The sequence below is a fragment of the Lepidochelys kempii genome, chromosome 2 (genome assembly GCF_965140285.1).
Source record: "Lepidochelys kempii isolate rLepKem1 chromosome 2, rLepKem1.hap1, whole genome shotgun sequence".
Classification (NCBI taxonomy): Eukaryota; Metazoa; Chordata; order Testudines; family Cheloniidae; genus Lepidochelys; species Lepidochelys kempii.
In genome coordinates, this window is record NC_136381.1 from 36282998 (window position 1) to 36299234 (window position 16237).

At 37.7% G+C, this 16237-nt stretch overlaps 1 protein-coding gene across 49 annotated transcripts in view; it reads right to left on the reverse strand.

Moving 5' to 3' along the window:
• The window catches only part of RIMS2 (regulating synaptic membrane exocytosis 2), a 748363-nt gene that overhangs the window by 305268 nt on the left and 426858 nt on the right, over window positions 1-16237 (reverse strand). For all 49 annotated transcript variants that reach the window (XM_078851433.1, XM_078851460.1, XM_078851434.1 and 46 more), the window contains 5 exons: window positions 14977-15096; window positions 10288-10387; window positions 9632-9755; window positions 3064-3110; window positions 1707-1819 (listed from right to left, as the gene is read on the reverse strand). In XM_078851433.1, coding sequence (XP_078707559.1) covers window positions 1707-1819; window positions 3064-3110; window positions 9632-9755; window positions 10288-10387; window positions 14977-15096 — 504 coding nt within the window. The remainder of the gene's footprint in view (window positions 1-1706; window positions 1820-3063; window positions 3111-9631; window positions 9756-10287; window positions 10388-14976; window positions 15097-16237) is intronic.

Here is a 16237-nt window from a genome sequence, read left to right on the forward strand (position 1 = left end):
CATTTGGTTTTCTTTGAGGGGAAGACATTTTAAAAAGAAAATATTTAAAAGACATTTAAATGTAGAGACTGAAAATAAAATTCATTAAAAATAGGCAAACATCAACCCTCAGTAATATAGCTTTTTGACATTTTTTTTTTTTTTGGTGATTTCTGCAATTGCAGTGACTAAATCAGACCATTCCTCCAGATCCCCTAATATTAGCTCATAAGCAACCTGAGTTTTCATTATCTCAAAGTGTGACATCACAACAATCTGGAGAATAAACAGTATTACTCCCTCATCTAAAAAAATCTCACCTTAAAGCTTTGCAAATTTTGTATTTAGCTACAGAGGGGGATGTTTCTGGAGTTAGGAAAGCCAGGAAGTCACTCTTGTCTTGTCCCCTGCTTTGAGGCCGTAGCTATGGCCATAATATTTTTTCTCTTTTACATATGATTGGCTAAGTCCTTTTTTATTTATATTTTCATTATGTTTTGCTATACTTGAAAAGTTATTCTATATAGTAATCCTTAAATAAAGAAACTTTAATGTTTGTATCTTTGATAACCCAAGTTTGTGTCTCCTTGTTCTTGTATTTTAAACTAGCGCAAATATTTTTGCAGTCTCCACACCTACTAGTCGCTCTACATTGAGGATATCTAAATCTCACTTTTCCAAATAATACAGTCTCGCAAAGTAGTTCAACAGCAGAGCAGTACAGGAAATTAAAGAAAAATAGTTACAGATGGTTGTGCTGATAAGCAAAACAAATAATGTCTCATCCACAGCTAAAAGGTATCAGAACAGACTACTGACTTCACCGGAAAAAAATATTCACTCCCATCATCTCTACATACCATTGCATCAGTTGTGAGAATTTTATGAACACCTTCTCTAGATTCTGTACGTTTTTTTATATCACACTGATCATGTACCTATAAACATTTTTTAAAAAATATAATGGTGAGATTTTCAAATGTGTTCAACAGCGGCCTAACTCTGCTCCCAGTGAAATTACCAATAGCTTCACCATTGACTTCAATGGGTATAGAGTTAGGCCAATGCTCAGCACTTTTGAAAATCCCACCCTGGAGTTCTAAATATCATTTGAGAGCATAAAAAGCCCCCAAACCTTTAGCTTAGTCCAAAAATCATCATTTCAGAGGATGTATTTGTGGATTTTTTGGATGAGCTTTGGTCACAGTGAGGATGGGGAGAATGAAAGTGAGCACCATGAGGAATCAGTGGAGAGAACAGTACTCTTTAAATTGTTGAAAACATGGGCCAAATTTTTCACAGAGTGGATAGATGAGTGTCTGCGACTTTATACACATAAGCACCTATGTGTGGATTTTTCAAGTATTAACATCCATGCATGCGGTGAAAAATTTTGTCAAATGCATGGGTAAGAATTATTGCTCAAAAAGTGTGGGCACTCAATTGCACATATACAGCTGGAGGCAAGATTCAGGCACATTTGAAAATTTGACCCTATATGTCTCAGAATATCACTCTTATAGCTTAATGGATATATTTAAATTCCCAATAGATGATGAAAAGGCTGCACTTTAAAAGGTATGCCCTGCCTAGACTGAGAAACATGGCACTAAAGAAGAGAACTAGGTTCTTACAAGAACTTTATTTTACAGCTAGCTGGCATTTTGCATAAAAATTGTGTATGTTATAAAAAGCAATATGAGAGGATTAAACAAATGTTTACATACTGAAAGTTGTCCAGACAAGAACTGTGGAACATCCCTCAACATGCCAGGACTCATGGGAGAAGTCACTGAAATAGATGGTCGGTCCATTTTTTGAGATTCAAATGAACTAGAACCTGAAATTACAAATAAATATAATGTATAAAAATAATAACAATTAGTTGTTTTATTGAGCTTTATAGTCTCAGAGGTCTATAAAAACATTATTTCTGACATATTACAGAACACAATTATAGCCACACATACAATAAACATGGAGTATACGGTGGTGAAAACTGGAACCTTATTTTAATGTGTTCAGGATGACCGAATAGCTTACAAGGAGAAAAGCAAAATGTAATAAAAACTAAGCTGTCAACATTCATGTCAAGCACATAGCATAAATAGAAAATTTCCACTACTTATGACTGTGCGTTATGCTTCTCTGCTGAACATCCTCAATTCCCATTGACTTCACCGGAAGTTCAGGGTCCTCAGCACATTGCACAAGTGCTTGACTCCTAATAGAATCAGACTCTAATTGCAAATTTTTTAAAAATAGCAGAATGAAGATGCTAGAGTTTGGGGATTTTAATCTGGAGGTTGCAACGACTTCTGCAAAATGGGAGATGACATGTTTGTGATGTTACAAGTACAGTAAAAGGAAGATATCATGTTCTTATACAATACAGAACACTGGATATTAATATCCCACATCTTACAAAAAAACATAATGGATTTTATTGTAAGACTTAACTCACCAGTGAAGTGTTATTGTAGAAGCTTGTTCACATTACTACAATTAAATTTGTGCCACCACTTTAATTGGTGGTGTTTATTATAGCAGCACAGTAAAACAGCCATAAAAAAGAACTCCAGCTGAAATCTGATACACAACGTCTAAGCCAAGCCACAATTTCTTTTTTCCCCAAAATAGTGGTTTGGTCAGTTATACTGAATGGTCTAAATAAAACAGAAGTGTGCTTATTTCAAAATATCCATCTCCTAGGCCCAAGGTAACAAAAATGCCATCAAAATTGTTTTGTTTAATAAGGTTACAGTTGAAATGCAAAACAACAAAATACAGGAAATTAAACATTAGAATTGACATTCAACTCTTTATGCACACTATTTACCACTATGTTTTTCTTTTCCCTTTATTAAAGAGCAGCATGAGTTTATAAGAAAATGTCAAACTTAACTTTAAATTTCCTGACTTTTGACAGTTCATTATTAAACAGAGAGAGATAAAAAAGGTAGATGGGACAGATACGTAGACAGACAAAGAGACAAGAGTTACACTGAAAATAGATAACATCTTTTCAATCTGTGTTCACATAAGGGAGATTTAAGTTTTTCCTACTCAGTATATGAAACTTACTGGATTCCAGTTGTGCATGTGTACTGTCAGGTATTCTGGGAATATCCCTGTAAGTATGAAAAGCAAGACAGTTGGATCCTTTATCTAACAATAGTATTAAAACTTCTGTCAACTATAACACATTTCAAATCACCACATAGTACTTTGAGAAAACCATACATCTACTGGCTATTGTCAGCCACAGGGAATATTTACCTCCGCCCATTTATACATATCTATCTAGTTCAAAGTAAAGGTCTATGTAATCACTGTTTAATTAATGTAGCTGAGAATCCATAAAGTCACAGATACAGTGGCTGAGTAAATAAAATGAAAGAAAAAATACAATAATTCCAAAGTTAAGCACAAATTAGAACTGTGAGTTTGTTGTTATGATATAAACCACCTTAAACAAGTTGGGTCCTTAACACTGGTTGTCTCAGTGTGTCCATTACTAGCAGTGGTTATGGCACTGATAAAATATTACTGTAAAAGTGTAAAAGTGCGTAATTTTGTTTGACAACAGGACAAATAGACAGAAACAGCCTGAATATATTATCTTCTAATATGTGATAACTATTCGCAATCAGTCTGGGTGTGAATTTATGCCCAAGTAAGGGTAAGGATTTGACTTGAATCCCCAAACCAGGATCTTCATTGTGCAGGCTAACACAGCAGACATAACTACTTAATACTGTTGCATGTACCTACTATTATATGAGGCAAAACGTCATGTCAGATGCAGCTCCATGTACCAACTATGTCATTTTGAAGCACTGATGTTCCAATGATTAAGTACCTCATTATGCCTACGGAACACAGATGTCTGTTTTCCCCAAGATGTGCGTGTATAACTTGCATTATATGTTGGTAAGAACAAATACTTTCAAAAGAACTATATGGCTATTTGGACAAAACAGGGTCAAATAAAGAGCTTCAGCTGTGAGTCAGACTAAAAACAACATTAAAATTAATTATTTGTGTTTAAATATGCTTGGTTTTGTGTATATAAAAGGGAAAGTGCAGCATTAAAAAAAATCTTTCTGGAAACATCTGGCATCTGACACAGTAAAACAAGTCTATAGTATGATTATCAAACACCCAATCTAGTAAAAAAAAAAAATTGTACAGCCTTACCAAATGCTTCTTGAAGTATTAGAAGATAATTAGAAAGATAATTAGATAATTATTAGAAGATAATTAGAAAGATACCCTTATTTAATGATGCAGGGATCTTTCTAAGCTCAGTATCCTATAATCCAAATGCATCACAAGAGATGCAGCTGGCACAATAAATCACGTCTAAGAAAATGTTGCAGTCTATCATGTTAGTAAGTAAATGCATGTAAGGTACTTATTAAGGTTATTATATAAAAACATATTCAGGCTTTCACATATTCCACAGCCAAAAAATTTACAGCGTAATCTGCTCCTTGCCCTTTGGATCTGATTGTGGTACAAAATCTAACCTGTCTTCTTTAGCACACAGGGTTGTGAATAAAACCTTGAAAATATGAACCAGCATGAACAGATGAAGTAATGTCTTCCTGAGTCTACAGATAGCTGAAACAAGAAATCTGAAAAATATGAGTCTTCCATTCAGCCTCCCAAAATCTATAGCTTCCAAGTTCTGCGCAGCTACATATGTGACATTCCTTATGGATGAGAATCACCGATGTTCCTCACCCATCCTGCCCACCAGTGGTGGGGTTAGGACACAGAGCTGCAAAAAAGTTGGCAGCTGTGACTGGGGTAGGTATGCGTTGTTGGAGAGTGTCTAGGTATCACAATTTAGGTGGGTCGTTATTTGGGTATTTCTGGAGTTGGTGAAAGAGTGGGTCTGAAGGTTGTTGGAGTAAGTAAGTGTTGTCTGGAAGGGGGTAATGAGGGCAATGTGGTTAGCAAGCGTTGGGGGATATCGGAGATATTGGGAGTCTGTTGAGAATTAGGAAGGTTGAGAAGAGGTTAGCTGGGGTCACTAATGGGCCCTTAAACATTTGTCTCCACCAGACGCTCCTTTCCTATTTGGATCCAGCAGGGAGAATAGTGAGTGGAGAAGCTAAAAGGATAGTTTGCTGCATGCAGAGCAGGCAGAACAGCAGCCCCCTACAGCTGGAAAAAGCAACTGTGGGGATATTCCGGAAGCCCAGCTGGCTATATGAGAATCCAGCTAGGCTGCAAGAATGCATCACAGGGCTGCCTGATGTAACATGTAAGATATGTGACACTTGGCAGCCCTAGAAACCAAAAGTGACCAATTTAAATTATCAGCATTATTAACTGCTGCGTTGCTCACAATGTCAGTAGAAACATGAAGCCAATGTGCTTATCCCAAACTGTCTCCTATGCCTCCTCAGATTCCAAAAGCTCCAACTCTCCCTTACCAACTTTCCAAAACCTTCATCTGACAACTTCTACAATACCGTTAAACGTGTTGTGAATTCAAAAGTTTGTGGCATATTGCAAATTGAAAATGAAGGACCAGTTTAAAATAAATTGAATTTCATATAAATCAACACAGTACTGTACTGATTGTTCTCTCAGTTTCATATTGAGCTAAACAGACTTTTGTTAATTTAAATGAAGCTGGTGTATAATTACTACTCTACTGTACCAGGATGACACAGACTCTAGGGACCTAAGTAGCAACCTCCATTCTAGGAGACCACCCTAGAGTATCTCCAGTACAATTCAGTTTTCACAGTAACAGCCGTGTTAGTCTGTCTTTGCAAAAAGAAAAGGAGTACTTGTGGCACCTTAGAGACTAAACAATTTATTTGTTTATTTAGTGATCATTTCACTTTAGATAAGCTATTATCAGCAGGACAGTGGGATGGGAGGGGGTATTGTTTCATGGTCTCTGTGTGTATATAATGTCTACTGCAGTTTCCACGGTATGCATCCAATGAAGTGAGCTGTAGCTCACGAAAGCTCATGCTCAAATAAATTGGTTAGTCTCTAAGGTGCCACAAGTACTCCTTTTCTTAGTACAATTCAGTGTAATTCAGCTATATATTTATTAGAACACTATCTTTAGTAGGCAATCAATTTTCCTTCTTTATTCAGCTCTTAATTTGCCATTTAAGGTGTGTTTCACTGTATGCACATTTGGTAGGATACTTAATAAAATATATCATGTTAGGCCTTGGTTTAGACAGTAGTTCTCAAACTTTTGTACTGCTGACCGCTTTCACAAAGGAAGCCTTTGAGTGCGACCCGCCCCCCCCTATAAATTAAAAACACTTTTTTATACATTTAACATCATTATAAATGCTGGAGGCAAAGCAGGGTTTGGGGTGGAGACTGACAGCTCGTGACCCCCCCATGTAATAACCTCACAACCCCCTGAGAGGTCCCAACCCACAGTTTGAGAACCCTTGGTTTAGAGCTCTCACCTGCGTTAATACCAGGTACATATATTAACATTTTAAAAAACTGAAAAAAGCTTCTGTACTTGAGCAATAGCCAATTATCACTCAATAGCAGCTCATCTATTAGTATTCATTTTGAGAGAGTGAGAGGGACAAGCCACATGCAGAACTTATTAATTCATTTCATTTGTGGAAGATCTTCCTGAATCTACCATTTCCCTCTCCTTTACTATCCTAACCTATTATCTTAAGCCTCCATATTAGGCAACCCATTGTCCAGTGAAGGAGAACTGAATATAGCTCTCACTGGAATATGTCAATACACTTTGAATGTCAGAGTGGGTCACTTAAGAGTTCCACAAGATGCTCACTTTCTCACACAAGCTAATTCCCAGGCTCTGCCAGTCTGGACAGCTCTGGCAAAAGGCAAGGTCTGAACTTGAATTTATCACATGGCTGAACAATGCACTGCCATGAGAATGCCAAAAGAAGCCCCACAGACTATCTTAATAAACAAACTGAGAGATAGACCTTGGGGTCAGTGTAGTTAGAAAGGTCCTGCAGATACAATGTGAGATATTGGTGATTTTAACTGAATTAATGGCCTTTTAAAAGACTTGGTCAGGTCTGGAACCTCAACTCTGAATCCTTCCTAATTCTGCATTGATTATGATTTGACTCCCATTAACAGAACCTGGCCTTATTTGTGTCTGCTTGGATTCAACCCAGTAAGACGCATGTTGTCCAGTCACAATCTGGCTATGACCGGAAATCTTCCAATACCACCTGACAGAATGATATTTCCAACACATTAGCTGGAATCTAGTAAGAAAACTTTGTCAGATTTAAGTACAACCAAAACTGAACTATAACACAGTTTTAGTCTCAAATTCCAAACACTACCTAAATCTAATCTGGATCTAGATCCCAAAACAGTCTCCTTGGCCTACCTGTAGATGAGACAGAATTAATCATGTGAGGGCCAAGTAAGTACCTGAAAAGTGAAACCAATCATTCTGAATTAGGACCTCACCTATAAACCCGCTCAGATTAGCCACTGGAGTACTGGGGATGAAATACGTCATCTCCTCTGACAGGCCTGCAGCAACACACCCTGCCAGGGGAAAGTGAATAGGAGTCTAGCACACAGAACAGGCACCTCAGCTCTGCCCCTGCTCAGTTCTTCGGCCAATGCAGCACACTGTTGTTGACATGGGGAATGAGAAAAAGGAAAAGGAATACTTGTGGCACCTTAGAGACTAACAAATTTATTTGAGCAAATAAATGTGTTAGTCGCTAAGGTGCCACAAGTACTCCTTTTCTTTTTGCGGATACAGACTAACATGGCTGCTACTCTGAAACCTGTCATCATGGGGAATGAGGGTATCGTGAGAACTTACATCATCTTCCTAATGCAATTACAGAAAAATTGTTCTGGTGACAGCGTATGTGGTGTCAGGGTCAATAAGGGGACATGATGGGGATGGGGAACAACAGCAGAGAGGAGATGGAGCACGGGGGAAAGAGGACACACAATGATGGGAGAGCACAAAAAGAAAAGAATGAAATGAATGACTTAAGTTTGGGGTGGGGATTGTATTTTAGCTTCTTTAGGCTGCCACCATGAACTATAATGCTCGCTGAAAGAAACTGAGATATAAAACTTACTCCTATCTGAAAAAATGTGAATCCTCCCCATCTGAAAAAGTGTGCATGTTAGTGTGTGCCTTATCATTTTTAATGAACATTTTTACAGCTTCCCAAAGTGTCCTAAGTTTTTTACGGAACAAACAGAAAGATCTAGTCCTTGCCTTTTGCAATCTAACATATATGTAAGACACATTCTCCCACCCTACAGACAAGACAGACATTAAAATCTTTGATCATTATTAAATTAAGCTTTAACACAAAATATCCTCAAATTAAACCCATACAAATACTGTTACATGAAACTGAACCCACATGGAAATATCCCAACTGAAATATCAAACCATATTACATTTTTTCTTTGGAATTTTGGTTATTCATCACCATGACATTCAAAGATCACTAATCTGTAGTTTGAAGCTAGAGGAATTTTGTAATTATAAATTCAAAACCAAAGAGATATCATCAGATACACAGAGCTATATGAAACAACATTAGATTCAATACAAATTATGCAAAGTCATACACCTAGGGAGAGGAAATAAATTAGGGAGGTAATAATGCCCCTCTTCACAGCCATGTGGAATAATTCATATACTACTGGGACCCACAGGCTAGGAAAAATATAAACATAATAGAGAAGATAAAAAGAGCAAAGAAAATGATATAAGCATGGAAGAAGAAAACATATAAAGAGAAAATGAGGGAGCAGGAAAAGGAGGACATGACCACCATCTGTAAATACCTTTAAGGAATTGTATAAATGAAGGAAAGGAGTTATTCACAGTCTCTAAAGACAAAGCAAAGAGAAATGGCCTGAAGCTAAGAAAGAAAATGTTTAGGCTAGATATTAGGAAATAAGTCTCAAAGGTAAGAGCAATTGGGCAATGCAATACACTAAATAGGAGGTGGGAGAACAGTTTAGATAAGACATTAGAGTTAATTATGTACTGAGTTGTACTAATGCTTCACTGAGGTATCTCATGTGCTAGATGCTAACCAATCATTTATTAGACCGTCTATTCACAGCTGAGCAAGAAGAAATCTGATTTCACTACATGAGAGAATACTTCCTATGCATTATATTATCATTGTACACATTCTGGCAAAAACTCTACATTGCAGCATATCAGGAAATGGGTCCGGATTCATTATGGGTCATACTTCAACCGATCCATGTGTGGATACAAAAGTATGGAGCAGAGACAAGGAACAAGTTGCTTCCCCTAAGCAGGAGCCAACAATAATTGCAGTGCCTGTACTGCCCTGGGCAGGGATTTGCCATCCATTGAGGAGAGCATATTCTGGATCCTCTCAAGAGGTGATGTAGCAGGTATGTCCAACCTGTGCATCAAGAAGCTCCAAAACACCTCCTGGAGCTCTCTCGATCACCTCCCATTTGAACCCATGCCTAACAGGGACAATTTGGCCCTACACTCAAGCTTTTTGATTATAGAATGTTGGGTACCATTTTATAATCTGTATAAAATCTGCACAATATGTGTTGGGTCTAAAGTGAAATGTAACAGCACTTTATTTTAATCAGTAAGAAAATTTAGAAAACAACTCACCCAATTGGCCTTGAAACGACAAGCTCCACTTGTGGTTCGGGCTTGGATTCTAAAATGATGTTATATACCTCCTCAAAGGTGGCTCCTTGCAATAGCCTTCCATTCCATTCTAACACTTCATCGCCTGCAATTGCAGTAATAATTATCTTCTTAGGAAAAAAAGCTAATCCTATGAACTGCACTGGTAGTGACACCCTCCCTACTCTACTACAAGCTTTCTGAATTGTGCAATCTGTACTGTAGAACAAGTCTAGTGTCTTAAATATAGGAGAGGTCTGGAGAACTAAAAGCTTCCCATACATCATCTTTGGATAAATACCAGCAAAATATTAATATTACAACTAAGACAACTACTGCCTAGTAAAACTAACACAGTTATTCACCAGATATGGCATGTTGTGGTGGCGTTTTTTTGTTTTTTTAAAGTTAGTTGCTTTTTTGGAAAAATGTGAGAGTTGAGAGAGCCTGTAAAAGTGGCAACATGGATAATCTAATGACTGAATGCAGGGCTTGATTTGAACTTTCAAATTTATCAGCTGCACTACTGTCGCTCATCACATTTAGTATGCATGATTACTTCAAACTAAACTTATAAGAACTTATTCTCTTGCTTATTGTCTCCTGTACAGTAGCTCATTTCTAAAGCAGACACATACCTGGTCTAAGATGTCCCACTGTATCAGCTAAACTTCCTTTTTTAACTTTGGTGATAAATGCACACAGCCTACCAGTTTCAGTCATCTTTCCTCCTACGACCTGTTTGGAAGAGAAGGGTTTTCACATAAATGGCATTATTTGTAACAATTCAGACTTTACGGCAATATAAACAAAATAATTAGTTGATTTATTTTTTTAAAATGCAGCCTAGGTGAGATAGATACTGGTATACATGTAAGAAAAACCAAACCCCTCAAAATATTGGCTGACTGGCTCAGCTGACATCTACTCTGGATATTTAAGTGGTTTAAAGATAATGCAATGCAAATACAGAATTTTAAAGTTTATAAACAGTATAGTTCATGTAAACAGAATAAGCTTATAGTCTCACAGCACTGGAAACTGCTATCTCCCCTCCCCTCGCAACATTTAATGTATCAGTGGCTAGACTGTTAACATCAATAAAAAATATACTGAAATCCTAGTGTATGCTGTTCTAACTGCATGCATACAGCTCAGATTGGTATTACAGGGTTTTGGTTGCAGGTATTCAGAGAGACTGTACTTCTTAATTTGTAGCCGGAAGGCACAAAATTCATTGCTATTAACTGAAGATGTAATATTCATTTGAAATCATTTACTTACAAAAAGAAGCATTTTTGTAAGGTCTATTTTACATTATATTTCTCTTCCAGGGGAAATATCATAAATGTTGACTATCACTAAAATTAAATGTCTCCAAATATTTAATATTTTATGAAACTTTCCCTTCTTCCAAAGTCGTTTTTCATACACATACCCTCTTTCCCCCTTTTTCTGCTTCTTCTCTCTCCCCCACACTCAGTAAAAATATATTTAATCAATAAATGACTGTTTTAACCTCTCACAGTTTTACAAAAAACCATCCACCAATCTTTTAGTGCCTCATTTCGTGAAAAATATAATATTCTGTAATGTTGACTTTTTTTTTCTTTGTTTGATTTTCTTTGACTCTAAGGTGGAGCATTTTCTTCATGATGAAAAATGTTTGTTCAAGCAAAAGTGGATGGGAACCTGGGAGGCAGTGACCATGAGATGGTCGAGTTCAGGATCCTGAAACAGGGAAGAAAGGAGAGCAGCAGAATATGGACCCTGGACTTCAGAAAAGCAGACTTTGACTCCCTCAGGGAACTGATGGGCAGGATCCCATGGGAGAATAACATGAGGGGGAAAGGAGTCCAGGAGAACTGGCTGTATTCTAAAGAATCCTTATTGAGGTTACAGGGACAAACCATCCCGATGTGTAGAAAGAACAGTAAATATTGCAGGCGACCAGCTTGGCTTAACAGTGAAATCCTTGCTGAACTTAAACACAAAAAAAAGCTTACAAGAAGTGGAAGATTGGACAAATGACCAGGGAAGAGTATAAAAATATTGCTCGGGGATGCAGGAGTGAAATCAGGAAGGCCAAATCACACCTGGAGTTGGAGCTAGCAAGAGATGTTAAGAGTAACAAGAAGGGTTTCTTCAGGTATGTTAGCAACAAGAAGAAAGTCAAGGAAAGTGTGGGCCCCTTACTGAATGAGGGAGGCAACCTAGTGACAGAGGATGTAGAAAAAGCTAATGTACTCAATGCTTTTTTTGCCTCTGTCTTCACGAACAAGGTCAGCTCTCAGACTACTGCACTGGGCAGCACAGCATGGGGAGGAGGTGACCAGCCCTCTGTGGAGAAAGAAGTGGTTCGGGACTATTTAGAAAAGCTGGAAGAGCACAAGTCTATGGGGCCAGATGCGCTGCATCCGAGAGTGCTAAAGGGGTTGGCGGATGTGACTGCAGAGCCATTGGCCATTATCTTTGAAAACTCATGGCGATCGGGGGAAGTCCCGGACGACTGGAAAAAGGATAATGTAGTGCCCATCTTTAAAAAAGGGAAGATGGAGGATCCTGGGAACTACAGGCCAGTCAGCCTCACCTCAGTCCCTGGAAAAATCATGGAGCAGGTCCTCAAGGAATTAATTCTGAAGCACTTAGAGGAGAGGAAAGTGATCAGGAACAGTAAGCATGGATTCACCAAGGGCAAGTCATGCCTGACTAATCTAATTGCCTTCTATGACGAGATAACTGGCTCTGTGGATGAGGGGAAAGCAGTGGATGTGTTGTTCCTTGACTTTAGCAAAGCTTTTGACATGGTCTCCCACAGTATTCTTGCCAGCAAGTTAAAGAAGTATGGGCTGGATGAATGGACGATAAGGTGGATAGAAAGCTGGCTGGATCGTTGGGCTCAAAGTGTAGTGATCAATGGCTCCATGTCTAGCTGGCAGCCGGTATCAAGTGGAGTGCCCCAAGGGTCGGTCCTCGGGCCGGTTTTGTTCAATATCTTCAGAAATGGTCTGGAGGATGGTGTGGATTGCACCATCAGCAAGTTAGCGGATGACACTAAACTGGGAGGAAAGGTAGATACGCTGGAGGGTAGGGATAGGATACAGAGGGACCTAGACAAATTAGAGAATTGGGCCAAAAGAAATCTGATGAGGTTCAACAAGGACAAGTGCAGAGTCTTGCACTTAGGACGGAAGAATCCCATGCACCGCTACAGACTAGGGACTGAATGGCTAGGCAGCAGTTCTGCAGAAAAGGACCTAGGGGTTACAGTGAATGAGAAGCTAGATATGAGTCAACAGTGTGCCCTTGTTGCCAAGAAGGCCAATGGCATTTTGGGATGTATAAGTAGGGGCACTGCCAGCAGATCGAGGGACGTGATTGTTTCCCTCTATTCAACATTGGTGAGGCCACATCTGGAGTACTGTGTCCAGTTTTGCGCCACACACTACAAAAAGGATGTGGAAAAATTGGAAAACGTCCAGCGGAGAGCAACAAAAATGATTAGGGGACTGGAGCACATGACTTATGAGGAGAGGCTGAGGGAAGTGGGATTGTTTAGTCTGCGGAAGAGAAGAATGAGGGGGGATTTGATAGCTGCTTTCAACTACCTGAAAGGGGGTTCCAAAGAAGATGGATCTAGACTGTTCTCAGTGGTAGCAGATGACAGAACAAGGAGGAATGGTCTCAAGTTGCAGTGGGGGAGGTTTAGGTTGGAGATTAGGAAAAACTTTTTCACTAGGAGGGAATGTGTTACCTATGGAGGTGGTGGAATCTCCTTCCTTAGAAGTTTTTAAGGTCAGGCTTGACAAAGCCCTGGCTGGGATGATTTAGTTGGGGATTGGTCCTGCTTTGAGCAGGGCGTTGGACTAGATGACCTCCTGAGGTCCCGTCCAACGCTGATATTCTATGATTCTATGATTTTAAAGCAATGTGAACTTTTAATTGCATAACAATAGAATTTGTGCTTATAACTCTATTTTCTGCTTCTATTATTTATCTTTAATATAAATCTCTACCTTTAAGGTACAAGTAATTTGCAAAATAATATTACTAAGCAGAGGAGTTTAGTCAACGGGATTAATTAATTACTCAACCAAATCTAATTTGGTTCATTAAGTTTATTAAAAATACTTGTTGTATTAAGGATTTCTCTCTGTCTGGAGACGAGGCACATTGACTTTACTATGTATCTCTGAGAATCAGGAAAGAATGTATTATATAGTATAATCTTCTAATTCTATACCTTAGATTTTTTAGCATTCTTTATGCAGCAATAAAATAATAATATCAAATCTGTTTTAAGGTTAGTTTTAAAGCTTAAAGAAACAACCTGATAAAATTAAAATCCATGACAGCAAAACTGTTTAAAACAAATAGTACATCAGTATAACATAATGCAAAGTATTTAATAATTATTGACAGAGTGATATTATTATCCCCTTGTCTTAAGTTTTCTGATCCTTAAACAGTGCAATACATACCAAACCAATGATTCAAGCTTGTATTTTCACTGACCTTGTCCTCTCACAATGTAAACATTTTTCAATTAAATAAAAATTTCAAAAAATTCTAAAGCAGATTAATATTGCTCATAATGAACTGTGCTGACATAATCCCTATTTACAGTATCCCAAACTACAGACTAATCTGTGCACTTGAACTGAAGCCAGTACTATGTTAAATGAAGAATATTAGATTAATCAAACTTGTTGACAATTTACCATAAATAAAGAAGTTCAAACCACATTTACAGGTTTCTTTGCATTCTTTTTTACAAAATTTTATTCATTCTTCTTCTTGTGCTAGTATTCTGTTAGAATTAAACCCATTATCTCAAAGTCTACAAGATATACATGAAATGAGTTAAAACATGAGATATAGATATGTAAGTTATAAGCTAACAGATGTGTACTAGACATGAAACCATAATAAAGCAGAAAACATATTGCTTATCATATAGAATACATAAATACAAATTAAATCACAACTCAGTTTATTTAAAACATAGAAGTCCATAAATGCAATTCAAAACAACATAGCATTAAGATAAACAAAGTTCCAACACCTTTCTAGTATACATTTTATTAAGCACATCTAAGTAATCATTGAAAAGTAATTGAAAATTGAAAAATTGAAAATTACATTGAAAAGTAATCATTTTGGTAATTGAAGAAAAAATGTCATTATACTGTATTTCTCAGTGTAATGGCAACATTTAAAATAATGTTTTTTCTTGCATATTAACTTAGTTTACTTAACTTTAAATGTGATTACTTAACATTTAGCTAACAAAGTAATACATATTTTCAAAATTGTCCATTACTAACCTTCAATCCAAGCACTGCTCCCGAGTCTCTAGGCACGCTTCCATCTTTTAGTCGTTTATTTAACAAAATCCGTCCAATTAGACGGTCTCCATCTTTGGATGGCTGCCAGGTCACAGGATGCTATGATGAAGTGTTAATGGAAAACATAGTGAACATATTTTCTCAGAAAAAAATCTCAATATTATTTTTTCATTTCCAGGAAGTTTACAATTTTTGAAAGCAGTATGATTACACCATTATTAGTTTAATAGAATCATAGAAATAAGCTCCAGAAAAGACATATTAAGTCATTCATTCTATCCCTAAGTCATTTAAAGAATGAATAAAATCTCTACCTCACAAATGTATTCCTACACCCAATTTGTAGAATATCCATAACTATCTTTATACAGAACATGTTTGTTTACAATGTAGTTTTAGCTGTATTAGCCCGAGGACATGAAAGATGCAAGGAGAGTGATGTAATATCTTTTACTGGACTAACTTCTGTTGGTGGAATGGACAAGATTTTGAGCTTCACACAGCTCTCCTTCCAGGCTGGAGAAGGAAACTAGAATGTTTAAGTTAAATAGAAGGTGGGACAGATTGTTAAGCATAAGGGTTCACAGATGTTATTGGAAAATACTTAAATGACTTGGGCAATTAACATCTCTGCAGTCACAGACAATGGGAAGTTGTATGCAGCAGGGTGTGTCACAAAGTTGTTGTAATGGGTGATACAATCAGTGTCAGACTTGATGAGAACCCATCCTGAAAGAAATCTTTCCCAAATCCCTTCTTCTATCCTTCAAACAACATCCTAACCTCACCAACCTCATCAGAAGAAGCAAGCTCCCCACGGACCAGGACACACCAACTCAAAACAGCACCAGACAATTCCAAAACAGAAGATAAAAAACCCGAAGACGTATCTCCACCCCTACAATGATCAACACCTCCCCCACAACATACCTTTGGGGTCCTACACATGCCTATCATAATATGTGGTGTACCTCATTCTGTGCATCAGATGCCCCACCAACAACTATGTAAGTGAAATGGTACAACAGAACTTGACATTACTGCATGTAGTCCAGAAGGGACAGTATTGCAGTCATCAATTTTGTATATGCAGCCACTGCCAGCTGAAAACCAAACATCACATAGCTAGGAAAATCTTAGGCCCTGAACAGCAAGGCCACGCAGCTACATGTCTGCAGCTTTGTTTTCAGAATGGGAGGATGGGACAGTAAGTTAACAGATTATAAGTATGGAAGACAGT